Source organism: Charadrius vociferus, unplaced genomic scaffold (genome assembly GCF_000708025.1).
Source record: "Charadrius vociferus isolate BGI_N301 unplaced genomic scaffold, ASM70802v2 scaffold52, whole genome shotgun sequence".
Classification (NCBI taxonomy): domain Eukaryota; kingdom Metazoa; phylum Chordata; class Aves; order Charadriiformes; family Charadriidae; genus Charadrius; species Charadrius vociferus.
In genome coordinates, this window is record NW_009647572.1 from 3,016,545 (window position 1) to 3,042,646 (window position 26,102).

Sequence of the window (26,102 nt, forward strand, 5' to 3'; positions counted from 1 at the left end):
AAGAATTTGTCTGTATCTTTCTGGAATTCCTATTGGATGCTGCCCTCTGATGTTTGTGGAATGAACTGCTTTTGGGAAGCTGCTTTTCGGTAGGATCTATTATTAAATAGTACTTTATTATTTGATTGCAGACAGGTGTAGCTGATGAGTTTTTTTGCTATTTAGCAAGGTGAAAAAGCAAAATATTTTGATTACTTCACATGCATTTCACCTGCTTATATTATGGTTGCCTTTAGCTGGGATTTTTCCTGTTCTATTATGTTTTTAAAACTATAGACTCAGATGTTATTACAAAGAGTAAATTTTTTCGGTTGCATTGCTTCATTAAATAGACACTTGCTAACATTGGTAAAAAGTCTATCTGAATATAGTCTGAAAAGTTACTGATGAATTAATTATTTTTGATAAATAAAACTCTCTGCACAGTAATGCCCATGATGTCACTTGTAATAAAAACTGGCAGATATGCTTAGTAGTTAAGTTTGGAGGGTTTTTTATTCAAGTTACATGTTTTATAGAATTTGAAGAGGGTATTTCATCCAAAAGCATTGAAACGACCATTTTAGAATGTGCTTTAAGATACAGTATGTTAAAGCATAGACTGTGTCCTTTAAGTTGCATCTTCAACAATAAGTTTAAATGTTTTTATGTGGTGGTTCAGATGCTTTACACTCTCAGTTTATGGAAGTAGCTTGAAAAGAAATGGAAGAAGCCTTAGGCTACTTGACAGATATGTTCTCTAACCTACATAGTTTTCTTCATTATATAATTAAGTTTGTAAGTTAATTTTTCTTAATATTTAAAATTTTACTGATTGTCCTTTGATATGGTTATCTCTTCCTCTTAATCTGAAACTTGAATATTTCTGGGGAAGCAAAGGAAAAAAACGTTTAGCTACACAAGACAATGGATTTTTGAAAGTTATGATTGTGGGAAAGACTTTGGATCTGTCCCGTATTCCTCTGCCTTTGTGCTGTCAATGCTTTTTAAACTTACGTGTTGCCAAGGAGTTACTTGAAGAAATGGTTTAGATTGATTTTCAGTCTGTTAGTGAACTGAACCTGTAATTTGGGACTGCTGCATCTTTCTTCCTGCCCTTGGTAGCCAATGTGTCATCCTCTTTTGGCACAGGGATTCATCTGACTTTCCCTTTGGCAGATTTAGATGTCTGAGTGGATTCAATTCACCTTTTTTTTTTTTTTTTTGTCCTCAAAGGTTAGCTTTTGGGAGTTTAGCTTTATGAAGTTTAGCACAGGGGGGTAAACCAAATGTCAGTGCTGTTGTGGTGAGAGGCATAGGGGCTTAGCTTATGCTAGGTGGAGGGACAGGATGTGGTTGTAAGCTTCATTTGTCCATGGACATCTGAGCCAGTCTAATAGTTGATTAGTACTGAGAGAGGAGAGGGTCTCGCTGTCTTCTGACCCCATTGCGTGTGGTGATGTCGGTGAACTCTCCACAATATAATGTAATGGACTAAAATAGCAGAAAAATTCCTTCATTGATTTTCTGCCAGGTTTAAGGCAAGTGGGAACTTGGAATCAGAAGTGGAGAAACCCCATGCAGTTCCTTTGCATATACCTTAAGCTGTAACTTGTATTATTCTGTTAAGAATGCCATATGTGACTGAAGACAAGTATGCATTAATAATGGTGTCACCGGGCGAGTGCAGTTTCTGTCATATTGGCAAAATTTAATGTTTATACATTTTGGAACTGAAAGAAAAAATCTGTTTAAATGAGTAAAGGGGATGTGGTGTTCAGAGTAATAATTTCAGATTGAGTTTGATTATTTTATCAATGTACTACTATTAAATTCATCCTTGTATGTTGTGCTGACTCTGGTGCTTGTTGAATTCCTCACTGAACTGCTCTAACTTCAGAGGGACTTCCCTTGTCTTCCCCAAACTTTATTTATTTCTTGCTCTGTTTAATAAGTTCAGTTGGTTTCAGAGAGGTGCAGTGAGTTTGTGTAAGAGAAGCGGTGGGGAAGATGGTAGAGAGGGGGAGAAAATGCACCCTCTTTGGATAGCAGCAATCAATTACAGTGTGTCTCAGCATCTGAACCTGCTGCCTAAGCCTCATTTCCTTGTATGTGCTGCAGTAACAGAGAAGATAGTTGCGGTTTGGTTTCAGCTTTGGATACGAATTATAATTTTGTTTAACTCTCAAAAAAAAATATTATGTGCATTGTACTAGGGACACTGAGAAGTTGAAGAGATTAGACCTTTGATATCATCCTGTGCTTCGAACGTAATGCTTAGTAGTTGTTTGCAAGCTTGCAAGTCAGATTTTTGGAGGAAGAGGAATGAACTTAATTCCATGCAAGTTTATAAACCACAGCAAATGAAGTCTAGCATTCTTGTTTTCTGCGATTGTACGTCTAGGGCTACTTCAATATTCTTCATGAAGATAAATCCTCTTGAAAGCTTTTTCTCTAAAGAGGCAACGTTGTGATTCTAAATTGGGTGTCTTTTGAAATCGAAAGTAGTGAGACTTCTATCATAGTGTCCTATTCCAAATAATTTGATCCTGGGTTGACTAAGACCCTGTGTTCTTGTTAAGTGCAGTTGGTGTAGTGAGGTGCAGAATAAAGGTGGACTTTGAAGAGACTGGGATAGAGATATGAGAAAAACCTAAGAGTTACGTATCTAATTGAAATCTTAGGATAGCTAACTCCACTGCCTATTGATGTGCTAAAAAAAATAATGGGAATGCTGATGAGTTTGCTCTAAATAGAAGTGGCAGAATCTAGTCATTGAACGGCACTAACGCTTATCTTCAATCTTCTATTTGGCCTCGTTTAATTCATGAAATATGAGAACAACACAATTTATCCTGATCATAAATCAGTTTGTGAACTGAGATTCTGGTGTTCTTGCTGTTTCAAACTCAAATGAGTTTGTTCGGAGGAGCAGGCCATATGGCCAGAATTTCTCTGCCACTAGTAGATTCATAAAATTTATCTCAATGTTAGAATGTCTCCTTTCCCTTTACCAATGAAGTTTTCCTAACATTGGAAGGTAGTACTTCAGCTTTTGGATTTTCTTTGAAAAAACTTAGTTTGTTTTCTCTCTGTTTCTGACTTGAAATTCCAGTTGGCTTTTTTTCTCCTGGATATCAGAACCACAGGGGTTTCTTTATCCATGAGAGAAAGAACTTGGCACAGACATTTTTTGACATGCAGATTGCTATGTCATTTCCTCTGAATAGCTGTAAGCGTATAAAGTGTGAAGTGATAACTAATGTTCTGTGAATTTGTGTAAGACTCAAGTTAGTGTAACAGAAGTGTTGAAGACCTATAGAGGAATCCTAAATTTTTTTAGGACAGGTGTATATATAGACTTCACTATGACTCGTGCTATAGCTAATTCAACATCATTTGAAATTGGTGAGCTCTGAGCAGTTGCTTATTCTAATAATGGATAATAAAGAACTTTTCTCTTGAAGTTAATCAGTGTAAGATCTATTGCCTATGCTGTATGTGGGAAGGATATTTGAGCTATTCTGCCCCCACATTTTTTATCAACATTCTGATTATCAGCATTATTGAGGCAGAATGTCTTGTGTTGTGTTTTCGGTACAGAATATTTCTTGTTAGCTTTCGCAGTGATAGAGGAAGCATGAGATCAGTTTTGCATATAGTGGTATAGATTTTATCAAAAATTTAAAAAACGCTGATAAAGATACATGAGGCTCAGGTTTCGCATGATCTAGATGATGTGTATCTTTTCCGGTACACCTTTCAAGGTGCCCAGTGTCATCTAGCTGGTATGGCTGTTTATTTCCTCTTGAGACTGATTAGGAAAATATTGCTAGGGGTCGTTACTGTGGCTATCTGACCTGCCTGATTTCAGTTATTGGATGTTGCTTCTAAGTGGGTTTTAACTTGTGTTGCCTATTAAAGAAACAAAGGGCACTTTTTTTTTTTTGTAGTATATTGAGGTCCTGGTGGTGTGGATATATTGAGATAAATTGTGACAGTCCTGGAAAACAGGACTTCTCTTCTAAGCTAGCTTGTTCATTGGAGGATGGAGCTTCAGACTTCTATAGTAGATTTTTAAATTACTAATATATTGTAACTTCAAACGTAATCTACTGATTGAGTTTGTAGTTGAATGGATGACATTTGGACATCATATGCGCTGGTATCATTAGCATACTTTCACAGGGTAAGCTCCGATTATGACCCATTTTTAATTCAGTGCACTAGTAGAAAATTACAAAGCTGAGTAAAACCTAGAATTTTCATAGCTTTCAAATCCGGGTAATTTCTGTATTTGCCTTGGTCCTACTTCTTGTAAATGTGGGAATGTTTAATAGTTGCATTTTAATCATTGTCGGCTTTAACTTCTTGCTCTGCCTATTTGCTTTTCTTTTTCTGGTGACTAAAGGCTGCTGGGTTAGGCTCCTTAAGGATTGATTGACTTTGATCAAACACAAAGCATTAAAAGAAAAAAGGGTGCGATAACTAAGCCATCTGTATTGTATTTACATATCTACCATTTGTTTCTCTGAGGCATATCGTGGTGCCAGGTTTGAAGTAGTACAGGTCGATTATATGGAAATGTTTTCTATGCTAATCGTCGGACAACTTGTATGGGTAAAATATTTGCACTGATAATGTGGTTAGCTTTTTATACTGAAGAAGAAAACACATTTGTAGTAGACTTCTGTTTGTTCTTTTTGTAAGTGTGAATAACTTTTAGCACAGCTGAACCTGGCAACCTAGTCCATTTGGTTATAATATCAAGGAAAGTTTAATAATATTGTGGAAGGACTGAGAGACTTTATTATGCAACCTTGTTCAGGAAGCTGGATGTTGCGTGCTTCATGTATGTTACAGACCACATGGAGAAAAGATCAAAGAAAAGCAAGGCTGTAGCTCTGTCAGAACCAGTGTAGAAAAACTTGTTTTGATGCAGAATAATTCTTACATCCTTGTATAACCATTATGTAGTATGGTGGTGCTTGTACATAAAAAGTAGAGGTGCAAGTTAGGATGACAGCAATTTTCTCAGAAAATGACATATTTTCACATTGGTCAAAACTCATGCAATTATATTAGAAAAGGTAACTCCACAGTGGGCCAAAGTAAAATTTGAAAGGACAACTGGGGAGAATTTATTGCTTCAGTTATTCATACCATTCTGTGCTCTTATTACCTGGATGCTAATCTTTCCTTCCGTGGCTTGCCCAACCGTGTTAAGGGAATAGGAGATGACAGTTTGATTGCCAGTGAAGTTGGGCAAGGAGCTTCCTGATGATCCCTGGGCATGTTCTTAGTAGTACATAAATGGATGGGGAAAAGGAACTCTAGTGCACATAAAGTCTGTAACCCAGAATTAAGGCTGACTGCAGTTCCTTCATGGCTTTCTGTATTAAGTGCCACTATACTTGAATGTGCTTTAAAAACAGGAGAAAAATAAAATTGCCCTTAGTCACATTGGCAACTCTTTGAATGGTACCCAGGTCACACTAGATGCTGTAACACTGCTGCTGCTGTGGAAGGTTTGGAGCTCAGAAGGTGGCAGCGCGTATGCGCAGCAGAAGCTGTTGTGCTGTGACCTCAATGAAGCTGGCTAGGATTAGGACAGGCTTAATGATCACAGATTAGATGGAGCTGTATACAAGATTCCTTATGTCTGTCTGAGTGTTCCTGAGGGTTTGGTACCCTCTCGCTCATGCTCTTAATGTGTTAGGTAAGAATAAGAGAACCCTACCTTAAATGTATGTAGGAAACATTTCCCACTGCACTACCTTGTGCCAAGTCTAGAGGGCAGAACAAAGGTCTTCATGGAGCTGGTGGGTATTTTAGCAACGATACCATTTGGGTTTGGATTTTTCTCCAAAAAGTTCAACTGGGATGCAATGAAGGTTCTAGAAGAGTACAACCCATCAAAACATACCTCTGTAGCTTACTAGCAAATTATTACTCATAAATTTAAATGACCTAGAAATGCTAATTTAATATACAGTGTGTCATGATATACATCTTTAAACATAAGGCAGTGTGTTGACAGACAGGCTCTGTAAAATCTTGTTGTAGCAGATTCATTAAGCATATCCAGCTATGTTCCTCTGTCAGAGGTTATTAACCCCCCCAGCAGAATTAATCAGTACAGAATGAAGGTCTGCACTTCAACACAGAAATAATTCAGGGCAAGGTTTGTACCTGGCTGTACTTTGCTGCTGAGCGGCATGTTTTAAAGTATATGGTTTTGCTCTGATGGTGTCAAAGTGGGTTGTTTTTAATGTGTTTTCTAAACTCATGGGGGTACGTGTGGTGCTCTTGGTCAAGTGATTGATTTCATTTATTTTTACTGTCCCTACCACTCGTGCGTAATTAGTATCTGCAGACAAATGTAGTTCTCTTACTTGTCCCTAAACACTCGAATCCTGTGATAGCTTCCTGCTCAGTATCTTCTGTTGGACTACAGGTACATTCTTTGTTAAGATACTGAGCAGGAAGCTGTTGGACTACAGGTACATTCTTTGTTCTTCCATTTTAATTATCAGAGGGTTTTCTTTTCCCCTGTAGGAGCTAGGATTCCCATGTTATTGAAGATTTTTCATGTTTTTTTTTTTTTTTAGACATTAAGGCTCTCAAGTTTTCGATGTTAGTCTATCCAAAAGCCTTCCCACAATAGGCTGTTTGTATTTCACTCTATTGTTGCTTTTTCCAGCTTCTCCACTAAGTTCTCTCATACCAAAACATCAGGTTACTAGTAATTAGAAATGTGCATATAAAAATCTGTATTTGTATTTTTTTAGAAGTATCTAAACAAACATTTTTTTAGAAGTATCTCCTCACTTTTGGAAGTGTCTTAAGACTTTCAGAACCTGGATTTGAGGTTCAGTAAGGGTTATTGCTCTGATACCAGGGCTGTGAGACTCTGATACCAAGCTTGCTCAGGTTCAGACAAGTTGCAGTTCTTGTACAAAACATTTTATTTTGCTCATGCTCAACTCGGCTACTGAACTGCTAAAAAACCATCTGTGTTGCTGAAAAAGCTTGTGTCATTAGGTCATACCAGACCCAGGGCTGTCTAAATAAACAAGGTTTTCCTTCCCCTGTCTTCTGGTGAGGTAGGTGCGTGACTAACTGCAGTGGAGAGCAATGGAGGCAAGACGGGGAAAAGGGTTACAGAGGACAGAAAATTCAGGAAGGAGAAGTAGAGACAGCAGCAGTTGGGAACAGGTCATTTTGAAAGGAATTAGCAGAAGGACCAAAGTTAATGTAGACATAATATTGAAGAAGGGAATGAGACAAGTCATGGAATAGGTAAGTTGCTTTATGGGTCGTGGCATGTTAATACTGAAGGTGAGACTGCAGAGCTCAAGCTGATAAGCTCCGCTGTACAACTTAAACTTTGCGCTACTTCTAGTGGCAGGAGAAGGAGAAAGTGATGAAAGATGCTGACTATGGAGGATTAGCACAAGAGGTATAAGTAGTTAGGACCCCTGGTTGAAGATGGGGTAATGCTTTCCCTCTGGGAGTGGAGGGATGTGTGCATATATATATGGAGAAAAGGAGCACTGAGGCCTGGTTATTATAAAGGAGGCTATGATTGCCAGTGGTCTGTATGCAGGGAAGTCAAATGCGACTTACAATCACTGAAGGATGTCTTTGCACGGAGTCTGCAGGAAGAACCGCAGTTCTGGAGTCTTATAACTTCTCCTGCTGTAATATGTGTCTGAGACCTAGTATGTCTCATCCATGCCCTTCTTAGTGGATAGTCCCCAGAGGGAGTAGTGGCTTGTTCTTTCCAATGGCTTCTTGCTCCATCTGCTTCAGGGATAAAGCTTTGTGTTGTGGGCTTACGGATTTGAGTCCAGCTGTTCCCTGTATTGTGCAAGTTGAAATTCAGTTGTTATTAGCTTTTTTTAAATACTTTTTTGCCTTTTCAAAAAAATATTTTTAAGCACAAATTAAAAAAATTGAACTTGTGAAGTCAGAAACACATAGAAGAGAGATTGTGTGAACAAAGGGACTGTAAAAGTGTGATAATATCAGTCTGTTTTTTGTTGTGTGTCTTGAAACGTTCCTTTATTCACAGATGTCACTAGACGTAGAAATAATAAAATACAGTCTTTGAATCTCAATGCGTTTTAGAGTTGCTTTGGCATAATTTTCGTATCTTATTCATGGAAAGCTGCGTGTTACATGTGGTTCAGGAACTTGGCTTTCAGCTGTGCAGTTTGTGTAGGTTGTGCCCTTATTTATCACATGGCCTTGCAATATCACTGTAGGCTCTCATGACTTCAGGGCTTAATTATTGTAATTCTCTTTTCAGTGGATTAGTGATGAGGCTAATCTCCTGCTTGCAGCTTGTTCAGACTGCAGCAGTGCACTTATTTGTGGGTTTCAGCTACCCTCATCACATTCAGTTTGCTTTGTAGCAAGTAGCTAATGTAAAAAAACACATGGTGTAATGTTTAAATTAGCTTTATGTGTAAAGATCTGAGTGGGCATGCCTCAGTTACATTTAAAGATTCTATTTTACTTTTTTTTTTTCCCTGTTAAGATGAACTAAATTTTCAGGTTTTGCTGCAAGATTTACAAAAGGTTTAAGTCTGTGGATTAAATAATCTGAATATAGATGTCTACATATAGGTGTCTATGTCAAGTAGGTCTTAAGTCATTAACACTGAAAGAGCATAGAGAATGATCCAGGTGACTAGCCGTTAAATTGCTGAGAAGTAAATGGCCGGTGTTAATTGAGAAGCACTTGGGTATCCTAGATGTCTCCTTAGATGATCTTTGAGACACCCAGTCCTTTTGGACTGGCACCTGGAGGTCAGGTGGGATATTCTAGAGCATATTAAATGTCACTTTTACCTATGTAAAGAAATGTAATTAAGCCCTAGGGATTTACTTTGAAATAAGATGAATTGCTGTCTGCATTTCATATCCTGCTCACTAGATCCCCATTGGCTTTAATGAGACTTAGGACATAGTCTCATATGTCAGCATCTTCATTTAGGTGTCCTGTTTTGGACTGGAATCCTACCTACAAGGTCTTTCATCCATGTGATTTTTAATAATGCCCCAAACTTTGACTTGACTGACTGCATATTCTAATTAAAATGTTATTAATCTTAAATCCCTGGGATGCTGGAGTTTTTTGGTTCCAGGGCATTAAACTCTTCCAAAACTCAGAATGTCTTTTTAAGTGCAGCTATTATTTATGGCGTCAAACTTTAGCAGTCTTACAGTGATATCTTTGCTTATATTTTGCCTCATGTAACTCAAAATAATGTGGTTGCTCTTCCATGCCTTAAAGAAAAAAAGGCATATTTGCATAGTATCTTTTGTCAGTTTAAAGGAAACAGTGTATGCATCTAAATATGTTTTAGTTAGTGGAGATTATGTGCTAAGCATCGCACCTGTTAATTTCTCTTTTGAAGTGTCTCTGTCTTTGGCAAGTTTCTAAGAATGGGTGGTGTGTTTGCCAAACATTTTGCTCCTGTTACTGGTTTGGGAAAATCTTTTCTCATTTCAGATTTTTATTTGTCTGCATAACTTTGAATTTAACTTGTAATTTAAACCTTCAGATACTCTTAGTTCTGTGAGCTCCCGGTCCCCGTGTCGTGTCGTCCCCCCCGCCCCGCCCCAAGTCTGTGCCAATAGCTGAAGCGCAGAATATTGTTTTGCAGGTTGGCTTTAAGTTGACATATGTTTAAAACCTTTGAAAGCTTTTCTGACTAATTAAAAACATGAAATCCAGGAGAACATGGCTTTAGGTTTAGTATGTCCACTGTGTTTGCCACCAAGCTATGGTATTTAGCTGAGGATAATTTTAGCCTATTGTATTAAAATAATGAGATAACTTTTAAATGTAACCTGATAATACATACCAGGTACTCTCACCATAACTGTCGGAGAGCTGTCCTCAGGGAGAAATGATGTCCCATTCCTCACACCTTGCAGTAGTTTAGCCCCAAGGACATAGGCAGTCCATGTGGTCAGCATATCTGAGGGATTTTCCGGAACCACTGGGAGCACCAGGACATTTCACACAGCCCTTTGAGATGTTGGTTTCCCCCTGTTTGAAACCAAGTTGAACTCCTGCAGGGTGGAAGGAGAGGAGAAAGCTTTTTGCATTTTGCCAGTGCTTAGGAGAAGCCCTGAAGCATGGGTTTGACAAAAGGACTTAATGGCGCAGAAAATACACAAAATGCCTAGATCACTTAAGAGTGTTCTTAACAGAACTTCTTAAAAATAGGGGTTACCTCACTTTTGTTGTTGAGTTTAACTCTGCTATATTTATATCATGTTTACCTATCTCTACTGAGTCCATGAAAAGAGGAGAAAATGAACTCATGCATAGACTTAATGGACTGTCAGCCTTTCACATTTCAATGTAACTTCTCATGATCTTTCTTTTAACATAGCAATTTTGATGGAATTCTTTGCTAGTAATGGATAGTAACATTACAAAGAAAATAAGTTTGTTTAGTTTCTGTATAGTACTTCGTACCTTGTTTCTCCCTTGTAGGCTGGGATGGTGGGAGTGAATATGAGAATAGTTCAGGTTAAATGTAAACCTACATATGAGATGTAATGCTGTTGTCTGTATATTCTGTTTGAGTTATCTTTTGCTGGTTTAAATATGATAAAGGATATTTTGTTAAATTACACGCTGCAGTAAATAGTAGAGCTTTTCTTTAAGCTTGTCCTAGAAATAATGTCAAATGAAAAAATATTTTTTATCAGATATGATTATATGAAAACACATCCTTCTGAGAAAATGCACCTAGCTGTGGTTGCCTGTGGTGAAAGACTGGAGGAGACTGTTACTATGTTGAGATCAGCTGTTATTTTCAGCATCAAACCTCTGCAGTTTCATATTTTTGCTGAGGACCAGTTGCATGAGAGTTTCAAAGACATAGTAAGTACCCAAATAATTTATTTCATCAATTTATAGTACTGTTTCTCTGCTTCTTTAGTAGTTAATGGATATAGTGGCAGAAAGGCAGGAGTCTAAAAATACGGTAATATTTGCAAGTCTTTGTTGGATGGAGATTTTTGATTTTCTTTTTTTTTTTTTTCCTGTGGAAAAACACCAGTTGCTGATAGCAAAGCTTTTCATAGAGACAGACCAAAACTTCCTGATTTGTCACCTTGAATCTGTTAAATACAAACCTGATATTCTGAACACAAAACAGTTATCTTGTGTGATCTTACTTAAACTTGGTTTTACAAGGAAAAATAAAGGTCTGTCCTTTTTTGCCCCTTTTTTTGTGCTTACAGTATGACTCAGCCTGACATTTTCTAAACAAGGTGAAAAGTCAGTCTTTGAAAATGGTAGATATGGTTATGCCTAGTTTTTGCAAATTCCAGTTAATGAATATAACATGACTAGAGTGCCAGTATTAGAAGCTGACTAGTATATAGCTTGGGAGGGTTTTACTATTTTTGCGCTTAAAATGTCACACTATGACATTAGTATGTTATACGTACTGATATCATAGAATGGTTTAGGTTGGAAGGGACCTTAAAGATCATCGAGTTCCAACCCCTCTGCCTTGGGCAGGGACACCTCCCACGAGACCAGGTTGCTCAAAGCCCCATCCAGCCTGGCCTTAAACACCTCCAGGGATGGAGTTTCCACAGCTTCTTTGGGCAACCTGTTCCAGTGCCTCACCACCCTCAAAGTGAAAAATTCCTTCCTAATATCTAATCTAAATCTACCCTCTTCCAGTTTAAAGCCATTATCCCTTGTCCATTACCCCTACTACATGCCCTAGTAAAAAGTCCTTCCCCAGCTCTCCTGTAGGCCCCCTTTAGGTACTGGAAGGCTGCAATAAGGTCTCCCTGGAGCTTTCTCTCTTCTCCAGGCTGAACAGCCCCAACTCTCTCAGCCTCTCCTCATAGGAGAGGTGTTCCAGCCCTCTGATCATCTTTGTGGCCTTCCTCTGGACCTGCTTCAACAGGTCCATGTCTTTCCTATGTCAGGGCCTCCAGAGCTGGATGCAGGTGGGGTCTTACCAGAGTAGACTAGAGGGGCAGAATCATCTCCCTTATATATACACTAATGTCATGCAAACAGTAACTGGCAAAATTTGGGTAAGGTTATTTTAAATTGAGAAAGACTTCATTGGTATTTCTCTGGTGGAACTAGTTAAGAGAGGAAAAAGTTTTGTTTGATATGTTTACTTTTTATAACAACTAATTTATTTTACTTACTCTTACTTTTGTATATGATCTGATAAGTTGTGTTTTTGTCATAGTGGCCTGCAGATGCCACGTTTTCAAGTATTTTGAATAGTTATGGAAGCATTTCTGTTATGGGAAAGAGGTGTTGCAGTTGTGTTCAGTTATCAATTTGAATGGGGGATTGATGTCTTTTTTCTAATAGAATTGAACTGAAGTAATTTTTGTGGTTTCTTCTTTTCACATAGCTTGATGACTTCCCCTATGAAGGAAAAGTTAATTACACGTTATATCCAATAACATTTCCAACTGAAAGTGCAGCAGAATGGAAGAAGTTGTTTAAACCGTGTGCTTCACAAAGGCTGTTCTTGCCAGTAAGTTATTGTGTAGTAGGACAATACAGAAGTCTGCTTATGAAGCATAAAGCTGTCCTTGTTAATCTAATTTCTGCTTAGTTTTAAATTAAGAACTACTACTATTTCTAAAATCTACTTTTGCAACATCCTAAGAAACCCTCTGAATTTAACCTTCTTCTGTGGCACTAATGAACTATGGAATAAAAGTCCTTTTCTCAGTTGCTGTGTTATGACTCAGTATCCTCAGTGAGAGGTACAGGTTGTGTCATCCTCTCAGAGGTAAGAAGGATTTATCACACCTCATCTCCTCATTTAGTTGGAAAGTCTTCTGCATGTGTGGGTCTCAGAAGTATTAGAGAAAATGAAAAAAGAAATGGGCTATTGTTTCCAGAGTGTTTTGTGCAACCTTTTCTTTCCTCATCTAAGCCACTTCAGAAATCACACTTCATGGTAGGTGATTTATAGCAGTGGCAGCTATCTCCCAAATACTGTCTCTTCTGGGACTCCTTTACACCCCTTCCTTGTTTGATTAGATGCATAGGAAAGCAAGGGAACAGGAGGAGGAGGATAGGAGCTCCTGTCATGGTAATGTTTCACCTGGCCTGCAACCTACTCCTGAGGAGCCCAGGGATATAAAATGTAAGCTGAGCGCCTTTGCATTACTATTCTATATAAAACTTCAGTTCCACTCTACAGAAATTCTCCAAAATGAGAAAAGAGGGAACAATGACAAAGTTATTGACTGCAAACTGTCAGTCTAACGTGAATTTATTTGCATATGTCAAAAATATATTAAACTTCATTGTGTAATGGCACCAACCTCTGTTTTATGAAGAGAAGCTCAATAAAACTTTAAAGTTTGGTTTTAAATTTCTTTCCCTTGCAGTTAATCCTCAAAAATGTGGATTCGCTACTGTATGTCGATACTGACATCCTGTTTTTGAGACCTGTTGATGATATTTGGTCTTTTCTGGGAAAGTTCAACTCCACACAAATTGCTGCAATGGCACCGGAACATGAAGAGCCTCGTATCGGGTGGTACAATCGCTTTGCTAGACATCCGTATTATGGAGTAACTGGAATAAATTCTGGAGTCATGTTAATGAATATGACGCGTATCAGAAGAAAGTATTTCAAGGTACGTGTGTTTCCTTCATTACATCTTCTGTGGGTTTACATCTTTTAATTCTAATCCTGTTTCGAATTCATTGGGACGGTCTTTTTCAAAATATTTTTCATGTAAATTGAATAATGCTCTAAAAATATGCTGTGTTTAAAATGGTATCTAACTTGTGGGTTTTAAATGTCATTCACTTTTAAGACTTGGAATTGCTGAACTTCAAGCATGCTTGATTGTTCTAATTTTTCTTAGTTCTGAGAGATCCTGTGACTTGATACAGTCTGCTGTAAATTGTATTTGTCAGTAGCTGTTCTGGTATTTTTTTCTTCACTTTAGAGATCACTGAAGACTTTTAATGTATACCATAAACTTACTTTAAAAATGTGTGTAGTGGTATGACCAGGAGGTGGTGCTAAAACATTTAGTAAGTTATTTTAACTGTACTGTTTCCAAATTTTGATCTCTTAAATTGTAACCAGGTGATTATTACCTTAAGTTTCTTTTGATTTACTTTGAAGTCATAGTTTTTGTAGAGAAATAAGTTCATCATGAAAGTGCTTACTAAAGCAGTGCATGCAGCAGCAGCAATGGTCATTGCTTCACAGATGGGAAGTTTTTTCTTAAGTACTTGAAACATGAGTACAAAAGCAGTGCTATGTGATTATGCTAAGGGAAAAAGTACTTCTCTGTTTAAAAGAAAGTCGTTTAGGGAAAAGTAATCATGCAGTCAACTATTGGAAGGTGCACCCATAAGAGGGGCAATGTAAAATTGCAGTAGATGTTACTTCTCTCCCATTTCTAATTTAAGAAAGATTTAGTTTTCATCTTAACATTCTTGCTATGTATTTTTGTTACGGAACTACAGAAAATTTAAGAAAAATGGAGAATATGTTTGTTGTAGTTAAAGTAGAAGGTTATAGTAGCTATAATATATAGCTGTAGTTTCCCCAAGAAAAACTTCGCTGTATACATCATCAGTGGAATCTTGCACTGTCTACTTTATTTGTTTGTTTTCCTGATTTCTGGAAAAATGAAAACATTGAAAAGTATAACAAGAAAAATATGGGACTGAAAACTGCGTGTATCTTAGCCTCTGACAACAGATTTCTGTGTAGTGAATTATTTTTAGTGTGGTAAATTCTGAGATAAGATTGGTCTTTTATTCAGACTGTGCCAGAATTCTGGTTTGGCTTCTCAGTACAACTTAGGTTATCAATTTATTGGAAACTTTATGCATTTTTACTAAAATAGAAGTTAACATTTTCAGAAGTATACAGATTATGTAGGATACTAAAATTGTCTTTCAAATGACCTGTGGTTTTCTAGAGAACAATATAAAGTCCTTTCTCCTTAACACCTAAAACTCGTCACTTCTTAAATTCTAAGCCCGTATATACAGATTTAAGTCTGTATATACAGATTTAAGTAGGTGAAATCATTCATTAATATTTTGAAATTCAAAATGGAATATTGCTGCTTTCCCTTGGTACTAGAGGGCTGGAGTATTTTCCAGGTCGTGAAAATATATTGTATATTATTATGCAATGAAACACATCAGATTGCTAAACCAAACCAGCTCTGGAGGAAGTGATTTTTTATAATTGCTCTTTATTATGGAGGTAAAGATCTGTGATTTATAAGATTTTTAGCTGTAAGGCAAGGCACAAATCCATACGCTTTTCTTGTGATCCTGCTGACAAACTTCAGTACACCTAACACGATGTGCAGTTTCTGGCTAAGTGGGCCACTGAACTTCTTCCTGTAGTGAGGCAAGTTGTGTGTCATAACTGTTACAGGGAATCAGAACAAAAAAACCCACGTCTTGAATTGTGCTGAGAACATTAATCTTAATGCTCTTTCTCAAATTGTTCAGTACATACTGTACTAAGCAAATCTGCTTGATATATTGTAGGCTTAGCATTCATAAAATTAAGGGAAAGGAACTGAGACTGGAGTGAGCTACCCAGTGTTCTGCAAGTATACTAAATATTCAGAATTATGAAAGGACACTTGAGAAAGGGAGGCAGAAACAGAGCAAACCTTCCCAATAGTAAACACATGATTCAAACCCCTTTTTGATGGCTTCAGTTAACATAAATAAAAAAAAAGGCGACCAACCCACTCCCTTACTTCACATCAGTTGTTTTAAATGTTAGAAATACAGCATTTTCTGCCCATAATCATTAGTCATCATTCTTTGACATCCTTCCCAGAACTTTAAGGTCACTTCAAACTTACACTTCCCCTTCCGTGTCTGATGCATATATACTTCTGGCCGTTGCTTTCACATGTCTTCTGAACTTCATGCTTGTCCAGAAATGTTTGTGTGTGCACTGTGGCTATTCCTCAAACATTTGGGACTAGTGGTGCAAGTAGAGAAATACTCTTTCACTCTTGCTTGATAGTAAGAATTAAAAAAGATGGTCTGTTCTGTATAAGTGGGGTTTTGGGGGGTTGGTAGGTTTTGTTTGTTAGTTTGGGTTTGTTTTTTTGTTGTTGTGTGCAGCTTTTAACATGGTTGCTGAGAACTTCTCTTGTGTGAAATTCATCTGTTTCCTTCCATTGCTATATCCTTCCCCCCGCACCCCTCAGCTTTCAACATCCTGTACATCTTTCCTGGAGTCTTAGTCTGGTTACCTTGAGCAAGAAACACAGATAAAATATTTGGATGCATGGTGTTTTGACATATATGGATTTTCCGGTTCAGCTGAAGCATTTGGATCTTTAGGTATCTTTGGATACCCTTCTTGATTTAAAACCTTGCCCCACTATCTCTCGGGCCCTTGTATAACAAATGCTGAGCATCTAGCTGTGGGCATTCATTCCACCTCATTTTGCCTCTGTCTTTATATGTTTCTGGCAAGTGTAACATTTGCTACATGTTCAAAATTTGAATTTGTAGAGATAGATACTTTCTCCAGTGTGACTGCCTTGCTGAGACTCCACGTTAGACCTTACTGTCAGTGAACAACATACTTATCTGTGGAGACTTTCTGGTATTGGAAGGCTCAGAATTGTTTCCAACAGGAGACTACCTCATAATTTCTAACCCATGCTACTGACTTAGTCCTTCCTCCTATTGGACACACTGGAGAAGTGTCCTATAGTATCAGGCTTGTGGTAGCATGCACAGTCCAGTCAGAACAGTTTGAGGATGATTAACCAGACAGCTACTAGGTTGATATTGGGATTGGTGCTGTTTAACATCTTTGTTGGCAACATGGACAGTGGGATTGAGTGCATCCTCAGCAAGATTGCTGATGACACCAAGCTGTGTGGTGCAGTTAACGTGCTGGAGGGAAGGGATGCCATCCAGAGGCACCTGGACATGGTTGAGAGGTGGGCCCATGTGAACCTTACAAAGTTCAGCAAAGCCAAGTGCAAAGTCCTGCATGTGGGTTGGGGCAATCCCAAGCGCAAATATAGTCTGGGCAGAGAATGGATTGAGAGCAGCCCTGAGGAGAAGGACTTAGTGTTGGTTGATGAGAAGCTCAACATGACCCATTGATGTGTGCTTCCAGCCCAGGAAGCCAACTGTATCCTGGGCTGCATCAAAAGAAGCGTGGCCAGCACGTTGAGGGAGGTGATTTTTCCCTCTCTACTCTGCTCTTGTGAGACCCCACCTGGAGTACTGCATCCGGCTCTGGAATCCCCAACATAAGAAAGGCATGGACCTGTTGGAGCGAGTCCAGAGGAGGGCCACGAAGACAATCAGAGGACTGGAGCACCTCTCCTCTGAAGACAGGCTGAGAGAGTTGGGATTGTTCAGCCTGGAGAAGGGCTCTGCAGAGACCTTATAGCGGCCTTCCAGTACTTAAAGGGGGCCTACAGGAAAGACAGGGAGGGAGTCTTTATTGAGGAGTGTAGCAATAGGATGAGGATTAACAGTTTTAAACTGGAAGAGGGTAGATTTAGATTAGATATCGGGAAGAAACTCTTTACTGTGAGGGTGGTGAGATGCTGGAAGAGGTTGCCTAGGGAATTCATGGATGCCCCGTCTCTAGAAGTGTTCAAGGCCAGGTTGGATCGGGCTTTGAGCAATCTGGTCTAGTGGAAGGTGTCCCTGGCCATGGGACGGGGGTTGGAACTAGATGATCTTTAAGGTCCCTTCCAACCCAAACCATTCTATGATTCTATGACCTGAAAGTTAGGAATAATAGTGCTTGGTCATTTTCCTCTCGTGTCATAGCTAAACAGTTCAGCCCGGACAGTGACTAAGCAGGAATTGAGTTTCTCTTACTCAATATTGATTACTGAGATCTTGGCTTAGAGACCACTCAGCAGGGGAGCCATTTAGTTTATTGTCCCTTAGGACCCAGACTGTGGTCCCACAAGCTTGTGGAGCATCACAGGACCTGAAGATGCACAAGCTTTAGTACAATAACGCTGCTGTTCGTGGAGACTTGCGGAAACGTTGTTTTCATCTTCAGGTTCCTGGAATGTCTTAAAAGGAGGATACGTCAATATGAAAAGTTGCAAGCTTCACAGCAAAACTTCAAAAGGGTTTAGCGCAGCTGAGACTATACACAGTATGCTTGAGAGTGTATGGCTTGTTACTGATGGCAAGGGAGCTACTAGTCTCAAGCCTTTAGAAGAGAGTTAAACCAAATTCAGGGGTAGGGGCTGTCCTAATACCCCTAATACCCCGCTGCAGATGCTTTTGGACCTTACAGTACTGTCCCGTGTTGTGTCCCATTAACTATTCCAGTCAAATACAGTAGAGCTAGAAAACATTTCATTGTCTTACAGGAAGGTCCAAATTTGTTTATATTCATTCATGAGACAACAAATTCCTCAAGGAGTATAAAAGTTATAGAAATTTTTGTATCTTTAAAAAGCTGCATGTAGACCTTTTTGTATGACTGTAGTGGCTAGAGCACTTGTCTAAACAGTGGAAGTTTTGGATCAGGATATTCCTCCAATACGATGGATTCTTTTTCTATTGTAGTTTCTTTAGCCCAAAATTCCAGACTGAGCTCCTTTAAGCATCTTCCTTCTGTTGTCACATTTGGTTGTAAGAGTCGGGAGGAACCAGAAGATGAACAAATAAAAAGGAGAACCAGAGACTTTAGCCAACGGTTATAGTGCTCACCTGCATAGCAGAAAACCTGTAGTTCCATGTATTGCTCCAGGATTAAGTAATCTTTTATCCATTTATTTATTCAAGCCTCAATCTTCTCAGGACTGTCAGGTCTAGTTATTTCAGACAAGCATCCTAGCTACTTGGCTATCTATGGTGCCTACTGGAAGTTGCCACTCCTGGGCCTACATACCTTATTTGTCTTGTGTGTTTTGAGACTGTATGTATACAGTACAAATATATGCATTGTATATATACATATATATGCATGCATTTGTATATCTGAATACAGATACACATGCATGCACATACATGTTATTGAATATAGTGTGGTCAAACAGTGTATACCTGGACATAAGACTAGAATTGGTAATGAAGCTTCTGATGGATATTGCCTGCCTGTTGTCTTTGCTAAGCAGCAATTAGAAAATGGGAATGTAAAACATGCAAGAGTATTTAGGAGACAGAAATAATAGTAGGTGAGTCTTTTTTTGTACTGGGACCTGTACTGTTCAACATCTTTGTCGGCGACATGGACAGTGGGGTCAAGTGCACCCTCAGCAAGCTTGCTGATGATACCAAGCTGTTTGGCGAGGTAGACATGCTGGAGGGAAGGGATGCCATCCAGAGGGACCTGGACAGGCTGGAGAGGTGGGCCCAAGCCAACCTCATGCAGTTCAGCAAGGCCAAGTGCAAGGTCCTACATCTGCGTCAGGGCAAGCCCACGCACAAATACAGGCTCGGCAGGGAATGGCTGGAGAGCAGCCCTGAGGAGAAGGACCTGGGCGTGCTGATTGACCAGAGGCTCAGCATTAGCCAGCAATGTGCGATTGCAGCCCAGAAGGCCAACCGTATCCTGGGCTGAATCAAAAGAAGTGTGGCCAGCAGGTCAAAGGAGGTGATTCTGCCCCTCTATTCCACTCTTGTGAGACCCCAACTGAAGTACTGCATCCAGCTCTGGAGTCCCCAACATAAGAAGGACATGGACCTGCTGGAGCATGTCCAGAGGAGAGCCACAAGGATCATCTGAGGGCTGGAGCATCTCTCCTATGAGGAGAGGCTGAGAGAGTTGGGGCTGTTCAGCCCGGAGAAGAGAAGGCTCCGAGGAGGTCTAACTGCAGTCTTCTAGTACCTAAAGGGGGCCTACAGGAGAGCTGAGGAAGGACTTTTTACTAGGGCATGTAGTGACAGGAGGAATGGTAGTGGCTTTAAACTGGAAGAGGGCAGGTTTAGATTAAACATTAGGAAGAAATTTTATACTTTGAGGGCTATGAGGCACTGGAACAGCGTTTGCCCAGAGTGGTTGTTGAGGCCCCATTCCTGGAGGTGTTTAAGGCCAGGCTGGATGTGGCCTTGAGCAACTTGGTCTAGTGGGAGGTGTCCCTGCCGATGGCAGGGGGGTTGGAACTCGATGACCTTCAAGGTCCCTTCCAACCTAAACCATTCTATGATTCTGTATTTGTATACGTATGGATGTAGATACTTTTAAACTCAAAGAGAGGTAGCAAATACTCTAGATACGGCATTTTAACAAAAAGTCCTAGACCAGTGAGGCTTTGTGAATAAAGAACAAAGACTTATCAAATTTATTGAGAAACTTAGTTGTTGTGATGCCTGAGATGTGGGCAGTCGTGGAAGGGAACTAGCTCTTAAAAAGGAAACAAGCCCCAAACAAAAGAACTCCAGATAGCGTGTGCAAAGGAGAGATTCATGGGTATGCTTTATAAAAAAAAAAAAACAACTCAGAGTTTCTATGAGCTAAGACATTATACACTTTTTTTTTTTTACCGTTCAGTATTGCTTAAGGCTATAGTTCCAAGAAATATGGTGAGCCTGTGCAAAAGTTAATTGCTTCGAAAAGGCAGGTTCCTGTCTCTTACCAGCTGCTTTTCCCTGCTTTTCTTATTTACTTTGTCCTAGCCTCTGGTGTTTGTTGGTCTCTTCTATGATTCCATTAGGTTTGGTAACAGTAGAAAAAAGAAATCCTTCTGGTGGGTTAGTGAAGTAAATCAGCTGACAAAATTATCTAGTGAGTGTTAGCACTACACTGTTAACCCAAGAACAGGATAGAGTCACGTAACCAGAAGGAAGAGGGCTTGCTCTCGCTTGGCATTAAGGAAATTTCAGTTGGTTAATTGTTTGTGGGACACAGCTGCAGTTTGTTTAGATACTGCTGTATGATTCTTACTAGAATTAAGAGAGGTAATACTAGGTTGCTACAGGCTAAATGTGACAGCTCTTCTAAGTCTGACTTAAGCCTTGGCCAGGCAGAAGTTTTCTGGGACAGAAATCAGTGACGGCCAAACTGATTAAAGCACAGCATCTAAAACAAACAAACAAAATGTAGGAGAATATCTTAACATCCTTATGTATATTTTGTTCTTGCACATTTCCTTCCATTCAAAAAAACTAGAATTTTGAGGGTTCATAAGAGTATCAGCTTGACGGCATCACAGAAATGCCCACTACCATTGTGTTTTGTTTTATTTTTTTCTTTTTTTTCTTGAATCTTTTTAACCTTCTTTGCAACTTCTTGAATATTGGAGAGGAGATTTATATTTTGGAAATCCTTAAGTTGTCATACAGTTATTTTTCTCATATTTACTTGAGTAACTTGAAAAGCAATTCTGTCATAAATTTTGATTGAAGTTGAGCATTCTATTTCACACTGTTTGCCCTCACTGCAAGTTACAGTAGAATTTTAGAGGAGGAGGTTGTATAACTATTAAAATAATTTCTCTTGCTCTGTGATTCCTACACTGGTTTCATTATACATCAGTGTTAGTAAATTAACATATAACTTTTTTCTATTTATGCAAAGGTTATTGAAATATTACAATTTCCAATTCTTAAATCTGATAGTGCTATTTGTCAAGTAGTATTGCTTCTAGACATCTGGCAACATGATGTATGCTGTTACCTGCTTTGCATCTCCTTAGGATATACTCTGGATTTCATTGCTATCAAAACTATACAAGTGAAATGAAAATAATATGAAATAATGACTTTAAAAATTTAAAGTAACATTTCTATGGGATGCTCTAAAACTTTATTTACTACTGTATATTCTCTTATCGTGATTATCCTCATATCACTGAGCTAATTTAATTCTGTTTTTAATTCTTAGTGTTGAGTCTAAATTTAAATGTTAGGTCAATATTCTATAGATGGCAAAGGTCAGGTGAGGGAGTCATCTTTACCCTCTGTGATTCAGTTCAATTGATATGCTTTTTGGAAGGTTTTGGTGTTAAGCCTTTGTTTTCTTTTGTTTAATCACATTTCACTGAGCCTAATGATAATTCTTGCTAGAGAAGAATTCTCTTGTGCATTTCTTGTGCCTGCTTTCATCAAATACTTGCAAGCAATCATAGTCATAAATTTTTTAGGACATAAGGGACTGTAATATTCCTTTTGGCTTCTTACATAATATAAGCTATAGATCTTCTTTTGTATTAATTCTTGTCTGAAATCTGATAGTATTTCTTTCTTTAGTCTTCAATTCTGAAAGCTCTTCATATTTGATGGCTGAAATGATTTGAGGAAAGACTAAAAACTGAACTGCTTATTTTTGCGCTTTCTTGTTTGTCAGTGGAAAGTTCGGAGAAGAAAGTCTTTGATACTATAATTCTAAAACTGAATATTTTGCTGGTGGTAATATTTTCTGTTTCTTAACATGGTGTTTCTGTATACAGATCCCAAACGATTCTGGAGTTCTAAATTTTTTTTTATATTTTTGGGTAACTTGGTTAAAAAGAATCAAGGGTACAATTCTGTACTTGTTCAGGAATTTTCTATTTTTGGGACTTAACTGTTATTCCATCCTTACTCTCCCAACTGAAGTAGAAGGTATAGAGTGAGCAGCCTTGTTCCTGTTCTGTTCTAATTGAGCTTAAATGTGGTGTAAAGTAGCTTTAGGATGTAACCTGTTACACTGCAGATGGTAACCCCTTTGGTAACATGGAGTTCAGTTTACTCCAAGTAGCATCTTCTCAGCCAACCTTAGAAGAACTCCTTCTCCTTTTCCTTTGAAGTGATTTTGCTAAATCAAGAATTTGGGAATTAAGTAAGGGCGATTGGTGTAGAGTCTTACTGCGTTTTGCTAGGGAAAAGTTGTGCCTTTGCTGTGGAAGTTCAAGTTCAGTAACTAAAAAAATTAGTTCAACTCAATGAAAATTCTTTTGAAAACCTTGGAAGGATTTCTATATTTTTGTACACTGCTTTCTAGCCAATATTTTTCAGCTGTATGTGTTTGGAACTTTTTAATAATTAATTTTATATTGATCTGCTTTGAATTTTTGAAGTTAACTTTAAAAGCTATGTGTATTATCACTCTGTGATAAAGACAGAGAAATTGCATGAAGTGCCGATATTTAAATAGTGCCCATCTACTTGCATGCATCACTTAAACGCAGTTTTTGTTAGATCCTACTGCTGTATAAAGAAACCTTGCTATTTCTTACAACTCTTGCTTAAGATGTTTGAGGCAAATCCCGAAGACAAAAATTTAATGTAGCAGTTACATAGAAGTAAGAGGTGCATATAGTTTTCCCTATAAGATAATAATTGAGAAATAAAGCGTATTAAAAATGTCCATAACTATTTTCCTTAGATGTGCTCATTTGCTTAAAAGGAAGAACTCATCTATACATCTGAGATTTGTAACTTTGAAAAGCAAATTACTGCGAATCCGTAGGGCATTTCCTTCTTGAAAGGTATAGTTGTTCTGAGTGAATGTTGTTTTGCTTTGTTTTGTCTAATAGAATGATATGACAACAGTCCGATTACAGTGGGGCGAAATTCTTATGCCACTGCTGAAGAAGTACAAGTTGAACATAACATGGGGTGATCAGGATCTATTGAACATTATGTTTTTTCACAATCCAGGTAAATCCACATTGATTCTAAGTCTAACATGACAAAGTTGATCTTTTCTATGATATTAAAAAAAATCCAGGAAAATACTCTTTTAGAAGACTTTTCAGTGGAAGCATTCAGGGGACTTTTCACTACTTTCATTTTTTGAAAGTGTTTGCTTTGAGAGACAGCATTGGAGCTTCCTAGAGTGTAATTAGCTGTTAGGTTTCAAAACAACTGTACAGAAATTTATGAAGCAGACTTAAGAAAATAGAGAACATTAGTGTATTTTCTGAAACAATTTTGGTACTTAATCCAGACTTTTCATTTATCTGCACAGAAAGTCTTTATGTCTTTCCATGCCAATGGAATTATCGGCCTGACCACTGCATCTATGGAAGTAATTGTAAGGAAGCTGAAGAAGAAGGTATATTTATTCTTCATGGAAACAGAGGTGTTTACCATGATGATAAACAACCAACTTTCAGGGCTGTCTATGAAGCAATAAAAAATGTAAGTGTTTTCAACATTGTACTTGCATGAAGTTATTTTTTGTGTATTTTTATGTACAGTGCTGCAAGTATTTTGTAGGTTTTGTTGCTACTTACCTTGATTGCAACAAAGTAATTTTTTTTCCCTTTGAAGTGTTTCAGCAGTTTTTTCATCTACTGCTTGGATAGAATTCCAGTGTATTTCTTCTGTGATGAGCATCTTTTGAAACATGGTGTAGACTGTCTTGGTTAGGATTCTAAAGCATTGCCTGTAGTTGTCAATGTCTATTTGAAAGGTTTATTACTATTCCTTTAATAAATACAACTGGTAAACTGTATGAGCATTTGGAGATCATCAGAAGCTTCATTTTTGAGATTTTTAAAATGGAAAAAACCCTTCTTCCCAAAGTTTGTATGTATTTACTACTGTGTTTTAACATTTAATTGTAGATAGATTTGGATTGTAGAAAATACTTTTTTATACTGTGCTTTGACCTTTTCTAGAGATTCAGTGCGTTAACATGTTGCTGTTCCTTTAAATCCTAAGCACAGTGACTTCTTTTCATTCTGCAAATAAGTCATCTAATAAACTATTTATCACTGCGTCAGTATACTCACTGAAGAGCTGTAAAATTTAGCACTGATGCACATCTTAATGTAGCAGGCTATTGTGTGTGTATAACCTTCAAAAATCAATAGTATATTTTAATGGTGCTTTATTACATGTTGTCATATGGATATAAAAATGAAGAAAAGTACTTTTGGGGGTCTGAGAATACATTGCAGGGAAAGTGAATGTGTTTCCATAAAAATATGATTTCTTTGTTTCCTTTGAGCATTGTCAAAAACAGAAGAAAAAATTATTTCTTTTTATTTATGATCCCATTTGGTTTATGAATATGTCAGAGAAAGTACGTAAAACACTGCTGATTCAGTGGTAATAAGATGAACAAAATTACGTTACTTTGAAATGCTGTTTTAGCTTATCATTTGTTTATAAAAAATATTGCACTGTTGAATTAATGACTACTTTATTTCATGTCCATGTTAAAAATAGCGTGTGTTTGACCATCATTCAGTTTAATGAAACTTCAGTAGTAACACTTTTCATACTCTTGTTTCATTATAATTTGACAAGAATTGTATTCCTTAAAAGTTATATGTCATTCAAGAAAGTTACTGTTCAACAAACAAATTACCAGAAATAGTTTTAGATCTGTTATTTTTTAATTTAATAAGGTAATTTTAAATTTCCTCCTTGCCTGTCTGAATATGTTCATTTGCTTACTTTTTTTTTAAAATCTGGCTTGTTAGGCTTATTGAAAACATTAGACAATACTTCTGTAATTTATACTTGTTTTTCAAATATTGCATTCAGAAGCTCTGTGAGTTGTTTAAAACATTTAATAAACCTGTAGAAAGTAAATATGATGTTCAAAGGCATTTTTATAAAACTCTTTAGTAACTCTGAATAATGATACTCTTCCACATTGACCTTAAATCTTCTTTTCTTAACCTTTTTACAGTATTCATTTGGAGATGATCTGGTTCATTCCCTGTTGCAACCCCTAGAACTGGAATTACAGAAAACCACGCATACATACTGTGGAAGAGTATACAAAGTGTTCATAAAGCAGTTAACAAAAAGCATAAGAGACTTGTATGCCAGAAGATCAAAGGGAAGGTGATTCTTACTCCAAGCTATTAAATCAAGAGACTGAATTAACATACTGGTCAAGAGGAGCAAAAATTCTAATATGGCTTGAATTGGCTCTTAATGTGCCCAGATAAAAGTTTACTAGCATACACAAAAATGAAGAAAATATTCATGTAATGAAGAACAGGAACTTTTTTTCTGCAGAGGTGACTTTTTACTCTTTTGAAGTTTAATCACTGCTAATGTTTATCTTGGATCTGATGATGTGGGTGTTACTGGCTTCTATGGTCAGTCGTTCTAGTCTGCATAATTCAGTTATCTAATGATCAAATGAGCAAGGAAGAAATGAAGATGGCTCTATTTGGGAGTGTACCTCATATATAGTCTA

General features: G+C 37.8%; 1 protein-coding gene across 1 annotated transcript; it reads left to right on the forward strand.

The window, feature by feature from the left end:
- GXYLT1 (glucoside xylosyltransferase 1) lies at positions 1-26,102 on the forward strand. Its single transcript, XM_009880852.1, has 7 exons — positions 1-89; positions 10,717-10,891; positions 12,405-12,530; positions 13,399-13,650; positions 23,473-23,596; positions 23,907-24,079; positions 25,584-26,102. Exons 1-7 carry the CDS (start codon positions 37-39, stop codon positions 25,743-25,745), a joined length of 1,065 nt encoding a protein of 354 aa, XP_009879154.1. The 5' UTR covers positions 1-36; the 3' UTR covers positions 25,746-26,102.

Bases quoted from the DNA above. Each gene is read 5' to 3' on its own strand.
- GXYLT1 (XM_009880852.1), top strand. From the start codon at position 37: ATGCTGCCCTCTGATGTTTGTGGAATGAACTGCTTTTGGGAAGCTGCT. The intron at 12,531-13,398 runs GTAAGTTATTGT...TTTCCCTTGCAG, and splicing joins CACAAAGGCTGTTCTTGCCA to TTAATCCTCAAAAATGTGGA. The intron at 23,597-23,906 runs GTAAATCCACAT...TTATCTGCACAG, and splicing joins TATGTTTTTTCACAATCCAG to AAAGTCTTTATGTCTTTCCA.